Source organism: Rana temporaria, chromosome 3, assembly GCF_905171775.1.
Source record: "Rana temporaria chromosome 3, aRanTem1.1, whole genome shotgun sequence".
NCBI lineage: Eukaryota > Metazoa > Chordata > Amphibia > Anura > Ranidae > Rana > Rana temporaria.
In genome coordinates this window covers 7,487,216-7,503,630 of record NC_053491.1, presented here as the reverse complement: position 1 = coordinate 7,503,630, position 16,415 = coordinate 7,487,216, and the positions used below count along the sequence as shown (strand labels likewise).

The window sequence follows — 16,415 nt, the reverse complement described above, 5'->3', positions numbered from 1 at the left end:
CAATGGGAGTTTTCAATGCAATTGAAAACCACCCCAAAAATGGCGCCAGAGCCGGCCGAATGGCGGCAAAACGCAGCATTTAAACAGCAAAAGCCTCTAAGGCTTTTAAAAGTGTAAAAAATTAAAAAATACACACAGAAACCTCACAGAAAAACTCAGGCCAGACACAGTCCCCTCAGGGAGCCCCCCCCCCCCCCCGACAGCGCAAATGTTTGCAATGCAGCAGAGGGGAAGGAGCAGGGGAGGGAGGAGAAAAGGCCCCCCAAACCCCGGGAATGCCCAGCCGTACCAACCCACCTAAGCGGGAGGGACTGTACTTACCTCAGAGCGAGCATTCGCTGACGCATTCCTGACAGAACTACAACCGCAATGGAGGTAGCTGTCGGCCCGGTCCACTGTGAGTGAGACAACACCACAGCCCAGTCATATGTGGACCTCGGAGCAAAGCTCACCGGCCACCTCAGGAGTCATGAGGTATGGCGTGGCAGACCAAGCCTCTTTGCAAAGGTGTGTCCACGCATGCTGGTCGGACTGAGAAGACTACAAGGATCTATAATATCCAGCCTGTCTCTCAGCCGACAGTTGAAAGAAGATTCTTTAAGAAAAAATTAAAAGAAAAGAAAATAAAAGAAAATTTCCCCTCAAGGCGCTGGGCCCAAAGGGAGCCATACGTCCATCTCCTTTGCTAGGCAGAACGAAACTGAGGCTGCAAGCTGCAGTGACGAGGGTTATGTCTGGAGGGACCGCCCCCTGGGCGGGGCTGTTCAACTCTGTTAATGTAACATGTATTTAACCATTTAACATGTTTCTGCCTAGTCCTCTCCTGTAAACAGGGAACATAACCCACTTGTCAAGACTTAAGGAGCTGTGTCCGTCCATGGACGATAAGAGAAATAGTTTTTACCCCCCTTTTCGACCAGTATCCCCCATCTGATCTACGGAAAAATTCCAGAAGTTTTGGATTCCCCCACAGTGGAGTGTTCGGTGAGTATGTATTACTGCTGGAGGGGACTTGCAATTTAGTGAGTTTAATAATCCGTAGAGTCATAGCTATAATACTTGTTCCCTCCCGCCCCCCAAGGGACATACGTTGAATCAAATTTTGCAGGGATTCATAAGAGGTGAAGATGGCTGCCTCCAATGCAGTGGCTGCATTGTTGGCTTCGGGGTAAAACCACCAGTGTACGTGGGCCAATTGAGAGGCAATATAATACGTTTGAAGGCAGGGGAGGGCCAATCGGCCCTCCAGTACTGGTAACTGAAGGGTGTCCTTGGCAATCCTGACCGCCCCCCCTCCCCACAAAAAGGAGGTGAGGATGGAATCTATCTCTTTGAATTTATTTTTAGTGACATACACTGGCGAATTACCCAAAACATACAGAAATCGTGGCAAGAAAATCATCTTAAAAATATTAATTCTACCCAGCAATGTTAATGGAAAATTAGCCCAGGTTTTGAAAGTAGTTTTCATGCGCCCTATGAGGGGGTCTAAATTAGTCTTGACATAGGAGGCCATGGGATGTTGTATTATGACTCCTAAGTACCGGAAGGAGCTGACTATCTGTAGTGGACAAGATGGTGGTAGCCGGACCGATGTCGCCTGGTCCATCATAAACAGAATGGACTTGTCCCAATTAACCTGGAATCCCGAAAAGTGGCCAAACCTCCCAATGAGATCCAGCAGGGCCGGGAGGGACGACTGGGGGTCCGCGGGTGTCAATGTTAAACTAACAACACCCCAAAACAGCTTGCAAAACACAGTGCGATTTATCTGAATACGATCCAATGGTGTGAACACGGATGCGATCTGATTTCGGGGTGGTCAAAATAGGAACAAAAAAAAAAAGCAACAGTCAGCAGCAAGCCAGCAACAGTCAGCAGCAAGCCAGCAACAGTCAGCAGCAAGCCAGCAACAGTCAGCAGCAAGCCAGCAACAGTCAGCAGCAAGCCAGCAACAGTCAGCATCAAGCCAGAAGATGAGGTCTCACCTGATCCGTGCCATTCTCACTGTTAGATTTCTCTGCGAAAACCTTGTCCTTCAGATTGTCAGATTCTTCTCTCAAGCGTACGAGCGCAACCACAGGACGCCCATTTCCCCGCCTCATCTCTGGAGGTACGTCACACTTCTTCTCAGAGGGGTCTTCCCGAAGACTTGCAACCGGAGCGTTTTTACTGGAGGAGATGTGGAGTATACGGTGTGTGGATGTAGACTGAAGAGGGGGTTTGTTCCGGGCTTTTCTTTTAATAATTAAGCTCTTCTAATAAAAAAAAAATAATAATAAAAAAGGAGAGAAAAAAGGGAGGGAAAGAATAAGGAAGGAAGGAAGGAGGGAATTGAGGAAGGAATGGAGGGAAAGAGGGAGGAAGTAAGGAAGGAAGGAAGGAAGGAAGGAAGGAAGGAAGGAAGGAAGGAAGGAAGGAAGGAAAAAAGAGGAAGGAATGAATGGAAAGAGGAAGGAAGGAAAAAAGAGGAAGGAATGAATGGAAAGAGGAAGGAAGGAAGGAAGGAATGAATGGAAAGAGGAAGGAAGGAAGGAAGGAATGAATGGAAAGAGGAAGCAAGGAATGAATGGAAAGAGGAAGCAAGGAAGGAATGGAAAGAGGAAGCAAGGAAGGAATGGAAAGAGGAAGCAAGGAAGGAATGGAAAGAGGAAGCAAGGAATGGAAAGAGGAAGCAAGGAATGGAAAGAGGAAGCAAGGAATGGAAAGAGGAAGCAAGGAATGGAAAGAGGAAGCAAGGAATGGAAAGAGGAAGCAAGGAATGGAAAGAGGAAGGAAGGAATGGAAAGAGGAAGGAAGGAATGGAAAGAGGAAGGAAGGAATGGAAAGAGGGAGGGAGGGGAAAGAGGGAGGGAGGGGAAAGAGGGAGGGAGGGGAAAGAGGGAGGGGAGGGAGGGGAAAGAGGGAGGGGAGGGAGGGGAAAGAGGGAGGGGAGGGAGGGGAAAGAGGGAGGGGAGGGAGGGGAAAGAGGGAGGGGAGGGAGGGGAAAGAGGGAGGGGAGGGAGGGGAAAGAGGGAGGGGAGGGAGGGGAAAGAGGGAGGGGAAAGAGGGAGGGGGAGGGAGGGGAAAGAGGGAGGGGAGGGAGGGGAAAGAGGGAGGGGAGGGAGGGGAAAGAGGGAGGGGAGGGAGGGGAAAGAGGGAGGGGAGGGAGGGGAAAGAGGGAGGGGAAAGAGGGAGGGGAGGGAGGGGAAAGAGGAAGGGAAAGGAGGGGGAAAGAGGAAGGAAGGGAAAGGAGGGGGAAAGAGGAAGGGGAAGCAAGCAAGCAAGGAAGAGAAGAAAATTACACATTAATGATGACTCTCTTGGATTCAACATTCAGATATTAGGCCTAGGTTCACATTATATGCCATGCGGGGAAAGCAGCAAATCCTGTGCGTTTCCTGCATTGAAAGTCGCACAGTGTTCATGTGATCTGCTGCGGGTGTCAATGTTAAACTAACAACACCCCAAAACAGCTTGCAAAACACAGTGCGATTTATCCGAATCCGATCCGATGGTGTGAACACGGATGCGATACGATTTCGGGGTGGTCAAAAGAGGGGAAAAGAGGTCCAGCATTTTGGTGTGGACTGAATGGCTCAAATCGCACCGCATAGACAGCGCATGTGATCTGCATAAAAATGTGATCTCTGCTCAGGTGTGACCCCCCCCCCCCCCCGGCTAAAACAATTTACATGCAAAATGTATTTTCCAAAACAATCTTCAAAGTATTAATAAACCCAAAAAGGTTATATTATTGCAGCTGACCAATCATTTGATGTGGCAGCTGCATTTGTTTTCCCTCTTCTTTTTTTTTTACCTGGTGATCTGACCAGTAACACACCTCCTGTATAAGAGTGCCCCCCCCCCCCCCCATACACACACACACACACACACACACACAATCTGGATGAAGGAGCACAGCAGCCAGTATCACACTTCTTGTATTACAGTGCCCCCCCCCCCACTCTGGATGAAGGAGCACAGTGGCATAAAGGTTTTATATAAAAATAAAAGATGATCGTTGTGAGCACCCCTGTCAGTGTTACATGGTTCGTCTCATCTATGTAACCCAATACAATCTGCAAGGGAGCTTGTCCTTTTGAAAAACTTGAGACTAAAGTCTCGCACACACAATTCGATTTTCGGACAGGAATTGCGTGATGTACAGGCTGTTGGCCGAAAATCCGACCCTTTTGTACGCTCCATTGGACAATTGTTGACGGATTTTCCTCGGACAAACGTTGGACGGCAGGCTTTAAAATTTTCCGCGGACACGCATGCTCAGAAGCTACGCTCACCAAACACAACATTAGCAGAAGTTGCCAAAAGGGTGGCTCTAAAAAGCTGAAATTGCACATTGTTTCGTGTTTGTTGGTCGACAATTGTGTGCCGTTTGTATGCAAGACAAATTCCTGGCCGACGCCCTTCGGACAAAAAAGTCTGAAGCTTTGTCTGCGGAAATATCCGATCGCGCGTACACGAGGCTTCAGATGTGGTGGCTGCATTTGTTTTGTTTTCTTAGGCACACAATTGTCAACCAACAAACACGAACCTAGTGACGTACTACGTGGGTTTTTCAGCTCTTTAGCGCCACCCTTTGGGCACCTTCTGCTAATGTCGCGTTTGCTGTGCATCGATTCCGAGCATGCGCGTTTGTACTTTTGTCAGACGACTTGTGTACACACAAATCGGAAAATCTGACGACAGACCGTCGTCCGCTAAAAATTTTAAAGGATGGAAGCGTGGAAAATCCGACAATTGTCCGATGGAGCGTACAAGCGGTTGGATTTCAGGCCGACAGCCTGTCTTCACACAATTCCCGCCGGAAAATCCGATCGTGTGTACGAGGCTTTCGAATTGGAATGTAGGGGTTTGGGTTATTATATTATTTTAACCACTTAAGGATCCCTTCACACCGATATACGTCGGCAGAATGGCACGGATCAATATTAACTAAACACCCTAACCAAAATAAATACATCAACATGTATTTTTATTTCTTTAGAAATATGCTTATTGTAAATTATTATTATTATTGTTAAATCATGTAAATTACATATTACATTTTATTTATTTATGATGGATTTTTATTTGTGTATTTATTCATACATTATTACTATTTTACAAAAAAAAAACATTATTGAGCAGAAAATCGCGCGTTTCCATTCATCTCTGAGAGAATAAAAAACGTGCCAAAAACGCTCAAATCTGCCCAATTCGAGCTACAAATTACTTAGGCTGCATTCACACCTGACCGTAGCGTTTGAGCGCGTTTCTGGCATTTTGTGTGCGATTTTTGGCGTTTTTAATGCGACTTAATAGTTCTCTCTATTGGCTAATTTTTTATTTATTTTTAAAAACGCACATCTGTTGCATCACTTTTTGCTAGGTATTTCAGCTTTTCCATTAGCTTACTTTTTTATTACTAATAATAATAATAATAATAATAATAATAATAATAATAATAATATTATTATTATTAAGGTTAAATAATGTAAATTGCATATTAAATTTTACTTATTTATGATTTTTATTTGTGTATTTATTCATACATTATTACCATTTTACAAAAAAAAAAAAATCAGCAGAAAATCGCGCAAATGGCGTGTTCCCATTCATTTCTGAGAGAATGGAAATGTGTCAAGAATGCTCAAATCTGCCCGATTCGAGCTACAAAAAAAAAAAAAAAAGCTCCAGAACTTGTTTGGCTTCAGGTGATTGAGAAATAGTCTTTGTAGATACTTATCATAAATACCCCCATTTGTGACCCCCCCTCCATATGCAAAGGTATCTCTGCAAAACAAACATTTCACCTGAGACCTCACCTGATCACCAGACTCCTCCGGCTTCTCAGATTCAGCCTCCAGGTGAGACAGCAGGACGACGAGCGTTCTCCTCACACAGCTCTTCTCTAACGATAGGGAGGTTCTCTTTCCTGCACCGCCTTCTATAGACCGCTCTTCCTCCTCCTCTTCCTCCTCCTCCATCATGTTCTTCCTCTTCTGAGCCCTCTTGTTGGGTGTGGACACCGCATCGTATTCCAGGGAGGAAAGCGCAGGCACTCCATTAGTGGTCTTCCCCATGTTTGGTGTAATTTCCTGTGTAAGGCAAAATGCAAATCTGAGCGATTCCCACATCTTGTGTATTTATCACCCAGGAGCTCAGCGCAATTATCAATATTTATCATTGATGGCGCGGGGGCAGGGGAATTTGATGCAAAAATTTGCAGATAACATGTTGCATTTATGAATTTGGTGCAAATTGCTGTAACATATTTGATGTGTAATGGTGGCGCGAGTGTGACCGTCCAATTGGGTAACGCGCAGGCAGAGGGGTCAGGTGTACAGGAGTGACATGTGCTAATAAAAGCCGGCAGGGTTTGTACCCCTGGTGTGGCAGTCCAGAGGGGCCGGAACAATTCGCATCGGGGTAACTCGCAGTGTGGCATGGGGGTATTTTTTCACACCTGCCTCCAGGGCTGGATCTTCATGGCTGAGGCAGAAGGAACTTTTAATGCCACGTACACACGACCGTTTTTTGGGTTCTAAAAAAAAATGACGTTTTTTTTTTATGTCATTAAAGTAGAGGTTCACCCTAAAAACGTTTTTTTTTTTTACATTAAAGCGGTTCTCCACCCTAAAGTGGAGTCCCGCTGATCGGAACCCGCCCCCCCTCCGGTGTCACATTTGACACCTTTCAGGGGGGAGGGGGGTGCAGATACCTGTCTAAAGACAGGTATTTGCACCCACTTCCGGCCACACGCTACGGGCGAAAGACGGGTTTTTCTGACTTCCCGTCTGTCGCCCGTTGTGTGCTGGGAACACTCGGCTCCCAGCACACAGCGTGTGAGCCAATCGGCGGGCGCAGCGCGACTCGCGCATGCGCCGTAGGGAACCGGGCAGTGAAGCCGCAGCGCTTCACTTCCTGGTTTCCCTCAGCGTGGATGGCGGGGGGAGCAGCAGAGAGACGAGCGATCGCTCGTGCTCTGCTGCGATCAGCGCTGGACTTCAGGACAGGTAAGTGTCCTAATATTAAAAGTCAGCAGCTGAAGTATTTGTAGCTGCTGGCTTTTAATATTTTTTCCCCATGGCACATCCGCTTTAAAAAGTACAATAGTAAGGACATTAAATTTTGGCAGTTTTTTTTTTTTTCCTCTGTACTTACCTTTATATCCAGATTTTGTCCAGGGCTTCCGCGTTCTGACGACTCCGGGACTGGGCGTTCCTATCCCTGCCTCAGATGCTTGCGGGACTGGGCATTTCTATCCTTTCGTTGGATGATTGACGGCTTGTGAAACAGGTGACCTGTCGCACAACGCACGTCACCAGATTTCCGGAAATACCCGAGCTAAGAGTCGGCACTATACAGCGCCTGCACCCGCCGTGTAGAGCTGACTGCGCAGGCGCCGTATAGTACCGACTCGCAGCTCGGCTCTTTCCTGACGTCTGGTGACACGCGTTGTGCGACAGGTCACCAGTTTCACAAGACGTCAATCATCGAACGGAAGGATAGGAACGCCCAGTCATCGGAACCCGGAAGCCCTGGACAACATCAGGATATAAAGGTATGTACAGAGAAAAAAGAAAAAAAAATGCCGAAATGTAATGTCCTTAGTATGCTGGATCTGATAGATGCAATTAAAAAATATTTTTTTTGGGTGAACCCCCGCTTTAACCACTTAAGACCCGGACCAAAATGCAGGTAAAAGGACCCGGCCAGTTTTTGCGATTCGGCACTGCGTCGCTTTAACTGACAATTGCGCGGTCGTGCAACGTGGATCCCAAACAAAATTGACGCCCTTTTTTTCCCCACAAATAGAGATTTCTTTTGGTGGTATTTGATCACCTCTGCGGTTTTTATTTTTTGCGCTATAAACAAAAAAAACAATATTTCTTCCTTTTTGCTGTAATAAATATCCCCCAAAAATATATAAAAAAAAAAAAAAATTTCCTCAGGTTTAGGCCGATATGTATTTTTCTACCTATTTTTGGTAAAAAAAAAAAAAATAAAAAAAATCGCAATAAGCGTTTATCGATTGGATTGTGCAAAATGTATAGCGTTTCCAAAATAGGGGATAGTTTTAATGCATTGTTATTAAAAAAAAATAAAATGTTTTACTACTAATGGCGGCGATCAGCGATTTTCTTTTTTTCGTGACCGCGACATTATGCCGGACACATCGGACAATTTTGACACATTTTTGGGACCATTGTCATTTTCACAGCAAAAAATGCTATAAAAATGCACCGATTACTGTAAAAATTACAATTGCAGTTTGGGAGTTAACCACTAGGGGGCTTGAAGGGGTTATGTGTGACCTCATCTGTGTTTTTAACTGTAGGGGGGCGGGGCTGGACGTGTGACGTCATTGATCGCGTTTTCCTATAACAGGGAACACACGATCAATGACACTGCCACAGTGAAGAACGGGGAAGCTGTGTTTACACTCATCTCTCCCCGTTCTTCAGCTCCGGGGACCAATCGCGGGACTCCAGCGGCAAAAGGGTCCCGCGGTCACGGAGCTTCGGACCGGGTCGCGGGCACACGTCCGCGACCCACGGCTGGGTACTTAAAGAGGACGTACCTGTACATGCTTGTGCCCAGCCGTGCCATTCTGCCGACGTATATCTGCAGGAGGCGGTCCTTAAGTGGTTAAAAAGGATCGGGTGTGGGCTTCAGAGCATTTTTCGGGTTCTAAAAAAATGGGCAAATTTTTTTTCCGAACACGCTCTATTTTTTCACAACGTTTTTAACGTTGTAAAAAATGGTCGTGTGTGGGGCTTTAACGACGTGAAAAAAAACGCGCATGCTCAGAAGCAAGTTATGAGACGGGAGCGCTCGTTCTGTTACCAGCGTTTGTAATGGAGATCGCACATTCATCACGCTGTAACAGACAGAAAAGCGCGAATCGTCTTTTACCAACACGGAATCAGCTAAAAGCAGCCCCGAGGGTGGCGCCATCCGCATGGAACTTCCCCTTTATAGTGCCGTCGTACGTGTTGTACGTCACCGCGCTTTGCTAGAGCATTTTATTTTTATTTTAACGATCGTGTGTAGGCAAGGCCGTTTTAACGATCGGGTTGAAAAAAACGTTGTTTTTTCTAGACCCTTCAAAAACGTCATTTTTTTAGGACCCGAAAAACGGTCGTGTGTACGCGGCATAATACCTGCCCAGTGGAGGCTGGTTGGGTGTGGTGTGTGTTTTTTTTTGGGGGGGGGGGGGGGGGGTGGGTTATGATTGGAGGCGGGTGGATTGTTTTGTGTTCCCATCCCCTCCCCCAAAAAAAACACATCAGTCTCCACTGGGTGTGGGGGGAAAAAAAACGACCCAGGTGGGTCACGGACGGCATCCACCACCCCTCCGATTGCGTGCCCCCCCCCCCCCCCGGGGCTTTGAGCGCCCGTGCCCCTAAATAAAATAAAAAAAACAAATGGAATCCTTGCTTCCGGCACCCTGCATGTAGATCAGGGGGCCAAACGCATTGGATTGGGGGGCGGCAGCTCCCGTGTGCCCCTAATGGACGGGCCGCCACAGTACCTTCCATTGTCTTGCATTTTGGCACCCTAAGCATTTAGGGCAGGGGTGTCAAACTCCATTTCATCGTGGGCGGCATCAGCATTACGATTTGTCCTCAAAAGGGGCGGTTGTATCTGTAAGATTAGATGTCCAGTGCATCCCCTCCCCCTTTACATTAGATGTCAAGAGCCCCCCCCACCATCAGAAGTTGAGTCCCCCGCTCTCCCTTACATCACAGTGCACCCCCCTTTCCTTATGCTGCTGCTGGGAAGAAGCTGGATGCATTGCTTGAAAGCAGAATGTACAGGGTCTGGAGGAGGACCAGAGGAGGGCTGGAGCTCTCCTGCAGCTGCAGGAGAGGTTTCGAGAGCCACGTGCAGTGGCGTCACTAGGGTGCAGTAAAACATGGTGTCACCCCCCCCCCCTCTGTCTAGGTTGCCCAGCACCAAGCAGGCAGCGCACAGGCACGGGGCGCACCCCAAACCAGCCCCTGTAAATGATAGTATAGGGCAGTATAGTGGCAGGTTAGGGTAGTATAGAGTGGTATAGTGGCAGGTTGGTGTAGCGGGGTGGTATAGGACAGGTTAAGGTGATATAGGGTAGTTTGGGGTTGCATAGGGCAAGTTAGGGTTGCATAGGGCAGGTTGGGGTGGTACAGGGCAGGTTGGGGTGGTACAGGGCAGGTTGGGGTGGTATAGGGCAAGTTGGGATGGCATGGGAAAGGTTGGGGTGGTACAGGGCAAGTTAGGGTGGCATTGGGCAAGTTACGGTGGCAAAAGGCAGATTGGGGTGGTACAGGGCAAGTTGGGGTGGCATGGGATAGTTTGGGGTGGTACAGGGCAGGCTGGGGTGGTACAGGGCAGGCTGGGGTGGTACAGGGCAGGCTGGGATTGCACAGGGCATGTCGGCTAAAAAAAAAAAACGTGATGTGACACCCCTCTAGCGGGTGTCACCCGGTGCGGACCGCACCCCCCTAGCAACGCTTCTGGCCACGTGAAAATGGCCTGGAGGGCCGTATTTGGCCCGCGGGCCTTGTGTTTGACACCTGTGCCCTAGGGCAGTGTTTCTCAACTCCAGTCCTCAAGGCGCCCCAACAGGTCATGTTTTCAGGCACTCCATGATTTTTTGCACAGGTGATTTGATCAGTTTCACTGCCTTAGTAATTACCACGGCCGTTTCATCTGAGAGAAATCCTGAAAACATGACCTGTAGGGGCGCCTCGAGGACTGGAGTTGAGAGGGGCCCTAGGGGTAACACACTTGACCCTCGTCCCTGGTGTTAACCCCATTAATGTCATTAGTACAGCGACAGTTCATATTCTTAGCACTGATCATTGTATTGGTGTCTCTGGTCCCCCAAAAAAGTTTCCGTTAGGTGTCCGATTTGCCTGCCGCAATCCCGCTAAAAATCGCAGATCGCCGCCATTACTAGTAAAAAAAACAAAAAATCCCCCTATTTTGTAGACGCTATAACCAATCAATAAACGCTTATTGGGATTTATAATATAATATATGTAGCAAAATACATATTGGCCTAAATCAGTGGTTCTCAACCTTTTAGTGCCGTGACCCCTTGATAACATTTCCCAAGTTTGGGGGACCCCTAACAGTAAAAAAAAAAAATTGTAGCGTGTGTTGTCAGCACCCAAGGCAAGACAAGTAATTTGCGCCCCTAACCCACGGAAATTTAACGCTTCCTGAGTCCTCTCCACTCGTACAGTATTAAAACCTCATATGGTAGATTTTAGGATGTATCACTCTTTCTCTTTGTTCTCCTTTCTTTCCCTTTTATATCTCGCTATCCTAATTTTTTGTTTTTTCCCCCCATTCCTCTCTCTAGCCGTCTTTCTTGTTTTTTTCTCTTATTCTTCCTCCCCCTTTTTTCCTCTCCCTTCCATGAATTCTCTATTTGTATTCCTTCTCCTACTCCTTGGTGGAGGGGGAGTTGGGATGGGTGGCAATGCTGGGGGGGATTCTGATCGGCCAACTTAGGTGCTCTTGATGAAGGTCATCTGCTGATCTGAGAACTGTAGTGGGGACTTTTAATGGCAACTATAATCACAGGTAGTGTTACTCACTGTGTCTCCGACTTTGTGGTGTCTCGTAGCAGTGACCCCTAGGCTGAAATCAGGAGATAGGGTCTCCTCCAGCCCCTCCCACCTCACAATCCTTACCAGTCAGCTGACCTCTAGTCTCTGCCCCCCCCCCCCAGCCATACCGTGAACTGAATAGGCGGCTGCGAAGAGGCTGAGTGAGCGTCCATGGGCTCCAGAGACAGCCCTGCTGGGCAGACGCAAGAAGGCTGGGAGAGTGGTGCAGGGTTTAGGAACAGCCCAGGATTTGGTGACCCCTGGCAAATCATCATTTGACCCCCGAGGGGGTCCCGAATCCCCAGGTTGAGAACCACTGGCCTAAATTGATGAAGATTTAGCCGAGTTGGCGTCGCGCCGATTCGGACGGTGCCATTGCCGGCCATGGGCTCCGATTTGGCATGCAAATTGACATGGGGGGGGGGGGGGGGGGAGCAGAGTTTTTAGCTTCCAGTGTGCACGAGGCCTTGACAGCACCGGGTGCCGGCACTTACCACGAACGAAGAGTTTCCCGTGTGCTGGCGGCCGTTGTGTTTGGTTGAAGTTTTCAGTCCTCTTCCCCCCCAGAGACGCCTCCAGCTGTGATCTTCCGGGCCTGCGAACATTAACCACTTAACCCCCGGACCATATTGCTGCCCAAAGACCAGAGCACTTTTTGCGATTCGGGACTGCGTCGATTTAACTGACAATTGCGCGGTCGTGCGGCGTGGCTCCCAAACAAAATTGGCGTCCTTTTTTCCCCCACAAATAGAGCTTTCTTTTGGTGGTATTTGATCACCTCTGCGGTTTTTAGATTTTGTGCTATAAACAAAAATAAAGCGACAATTTTGAAAAAAAAATAATATTTTTTACTTTTTGCTATAATAAATATCCCCCAAAAATATATAAAAAAACATTTTTTTTCCTCAGTTTAGGCCGATACGTATTCTTCTACCTATTTTTCGTTAAAAAAAAAAAATCGCAATGAGCGTTTATTGATTGGTTTGCGCAAAAGTTATAGCGTTTACAAAATAGGGTATAGTTTTATTACATTTTTATTATTTATTTATTTTTACTACTAATGGCGGCGATCGGCGATTTTTTTTTTCGGTACTGCGACATTATGGCGGACACTTCGGACAATTTTGACACATTTTTGGGACCATTGTCATTTTCACAGCAAAAAATGCTATAAAAATGCACTGATTACTGTGAAAAACACAATTGCAGTTTGGGAGTTAACCACTAGGGGGGCGCTGAAGGGGTTAAGTGTGACCTCATCTGTGTTTCTAACTGTAGGGGGGCGGGGCTGGACATGTGACATCATTGATTGTGTTTCCCTATATCAGGGAACACACGATCGATGACAGCGCCACAGTGAAGAACGGGGAAGCTGTGTTTACACTCACCTCTCCCCGTTCTTCAGCTCCGGGGACCGATCGCGGGACTCCAGCGGCGATCGGGTCCAACGGTCACGGAGCTTCAGACCGGGTCCCTGGGAGGAAGTGGGACAGGAAGTCCCACTCCTACTGAAGCCCCCACTCCCCCCCCCCCCCCAAAAAAAAAAAAATTACATGCCAAATGTGGCATGTAAGGGGGCAAGGAGTGGATTAAGTGGAAGTTCCACATTTGGGTGGAACTCCGCTTTAAGCACTTCCCAGCCAGTGTCATTAGTACAGTGACAGTGCATATTTTTAGCACCGATCACTGTATTGGTGTCACTGGTTCCCACAAAGTGTCAAAAGACTCAGTTAGTGTCAGATTGGACGCCACAATATCGCAGTCCTGTTATAAGTTGCTGATCGCTACCATTACTAGTAGAGATACGGTGTGTGTGTGTGTGTGTGTGTGTGTGTGTGTGTGTGTGTGTGTGTGTGTGTGTGTGTATATTAGTGCTGTCAAGCGATTAAAATTTCTAATCGCGATTAATTGCATTAATGTCATAGTTAACTCACGATTAATCACAATTAATCTCAAACGATCACCTTAACCATGGGTGCTCAACCTTTGGACCTCCAGCTGTTGCAGAACTACAATTCCTATCATGCCTCTGCATTTGGAAGTCATGCTTGTAACTGGCAGTGACTTGCAATGCCTTGGGACTTGTAGTTCTGCAACAGCTGGAGGGCCACGGGTTGAGCACCCATGACCTAAACCATCCTCCCAAGACCTTCTATTCTCTAGCTTCCTTGTTACCCTCTTCCATGCTTGCCTCCTGAACTTCTCAGAGGCTTTCCCAGCCTCTGGAACGCCTTAACCCAAACCATCTGGCTACCTTCTACTCTGTCTACCTTTAGGCTGCATTCACACCTGAGCGTCGGTCGTTTTTTTGGGCGCTTTTTTCTGGCGTTTTGTCGCGCGTATTTGCGCGTTTGCATACAGCGTCGTGCGACGTTTTTGTACTTCGGCGTTTTTTATTTTAGCCAATAGGAAAAATGATCATCTTTTCATCACTTGTTGCTATGTTGGTAGATTTTTTTAATCTTCTGCATTTGCGACAAGTTCTATTTATTAAAGCGACGAAACGCCCGTAGCAAACGCCCATTGTCGCGCGATACGCTCAATTCACGCGTTTCCCATTACTTTCTATGGGAAAAAAAAACGCTCAAATACGCCCAAACTGCACGATATGCGCGACAAAAAAAGGTCCGGGACTTGTTTGAGCTTCGCGCGACAGGCGTTCAGGTGTGAACAGTCACCATAGGGAATAATGTTAATTCTCCCCTCTGGCGTTTGTGAGCAGTGCGCTTCAGGCGTAAAAACGCCTAGGTGTGAATGGGGCCTTAGACAATCTCTGAAATTTCATCTCTATAAAAAGGAAGCCTATCCTATTTCTACTGGACAACAACTTTTACTTTCCCTATATTTTTTTTGTCAGCACGTACCTCTTAATCCCGATTTTCACCTGACGGCGATCCCGCGGGAGTGGGCGTTCCCAAGCACTGCCTGTGATTGACAGGCTTCCGAACGGCGCATACTGCGCGTCACAGGTTGCCGACAGAACCCGAACGTCGGTGCGCATGCGCCGTATAGAGCCGCACCGACGTTCGGGTTTTTCCGGCAACCTGTGACGCGCAGTATGCGCCGTTCGGAAGCCTGTCAATCACAGGCAGTGCTTGGGAACGCCCACTCCCGCGGGATCGCCGTCAGGTGAAAATCGGGATTAAGAGGTACGTGCTGACAAAAAAAAAAATGTTTTAAAGGGTGAACCTCATTAATCGCACGATAAAAAAATTTACGGCGTTAAAATGGGTTTGTGTTAACGCCGTTAATAACGCGTTTAACTGACAGCACTAATATATATATATATAGACACACACACAGTATCTCACAGAAGTAAGTACACCCCTCACTCACATTTGTGTAACTATTTTCTTGTATCTTTTCATGTGACAACACTGAAGAAATGACACTTTGTATCTACAATGTTGTGTAGTGAGTGTACAGCTTGTATAACGGTGTAAATTTGCCGTCCCCTCAAAATAACTCAACACACAGCCATTAATGTCTAAACCGCTGGCAACAAAAGTGAGGACACCCCTAAGTGAAAATCTACAATTAGCCGTTTTCCCTCCCCCCGGTGTCATGTGACTTGTTAGTGTTACAAGGTTTCAGGTGTGAATGGGGAGCAGGTGTGATAAATTTGGTGTTATCGCTCTCACTCTCTCATACTGGTCACTGGAAGGACAACATGGCCCCTCCTGGCAAAGAACTCTCTGAGGATCTGATATAAAGAATTGTGTCTCTACATAAAGATGGCCGAGGATATAAGAAGATCGCCGAGACCCTGAGACTGATCTGCAGCACAGGGGGCGAAGACCACCCAGCGGTATAACAGGACGGGTTCCCCTCCCCCGCCTCGCCATGGTCCACCAAAGAAGTTGAGGTCACATGCTCAGCGTCATATCCAGAGGTTGTCTTTGGGAAATAGACGTATGAGTGCTGCCAGCATTGCTGCAGAGGGTGGAGGGGTGGGGGAGGGGTCAGCCTGTCAGTGCTCCGACCATACGCCGCACACTGCATCAAATTGGTCTGCATGGCTGTCGTCCCAGAAGGAAGCCTCTTCTAAAGATGATGCACAAGAAAGAGCCGCAAATAGTTTTCTGAAGACAAGCAGACTAAGGACATGGATTACTGGAACCATGTCCTGTGGTCTGAGGAGACCAAGATAAAGGTATTTGGTGTCAGATGGTGTCAGGCGTGTGCGGCGGGGACCAGGTGAGGAGGACAAAGACAAGTGTGTCTTGTCTACAGTCAGGCATGGTGGGGGGAGGGTCATGGTCTGGGGCTGCACGAGTGCTGCCGGAACTGGGGGGCTACAGATCATTGAGGGAACCATGAATGCCAACATGTACTGTGACATACTGAAGCAGAGCATGATCCCCTCCCTTCAGAGACTGGGCCGCAGGGTAGTATTCCAACATGATAACCACCCCAAACACACCTCCAAGACCACCACTGCCTTGCTAAAGAAGCTGAGGGTAAAGGTGATGGACGGGCCAAGCATGTCTCCAGACCTAAACCCTATTGATCATCTGTGGGGGATCCTCAAACGGAAGGGAGAGGAGCGCAAGGTCTCCAACATCCACCAGCTCTGTGATGTCATCATGGAGGAGGGGAAGAGGACTCCAGTGACAACCTGTGAAGCTCTGATGACCTCCATGTCCAAGAGGGTTAAGGCAGTGCTGGAAAATAATGGCGGCCACACAAAATATTGGCACTTTGGGGCCCAATTTGGACATTTTCACTTAGGGGATGTACTTACTTTTGTTGCCAGCGGTTTAGACATTAATGGCTGTGTTAATGAGAGGAGGAGTCTTCTGCGCTATGCCAAATGAATCTATATGA

General features: G+C 47.7%; 1 protein-coding gene across 1 annotated transcript in view; it reads right to left on the bottom strand.

Annotated features, from left to right (window-relative positions):
* Nucleotides 1-16,415, bottom strand: part of LOC120931071 (WD repeat-containing protein 76-like) — a 100,444-nt gene that overhangs the window by 81,734 nt on the left and 2,295 nt on the right. Inside the window, exons 2-4 of the mRNA XM_040342195.1 lie at nucleotides 12,083-12,183; nucleotides 5,808-6,080; nucleotides 1,989-2,258 (exon numbers count right to left, since the gene is read on the bottom strand). Of these exons, the coding sequence (XP_040198129.1) occupies nucleotides 1,989-2,258; nucleotides 5,808-6,065 (528 nt within the window). The 5' untranslated portion in view covers nucleotides 6,066-6,080; nucleotides 12,083-12,183. The remainder of the gene's footprint in view (nucleotides 1-1,988; nucleotides 2,259-5,807; nucleotides 6,081-12,082; nucleotides 12,184-16,415) is intronic.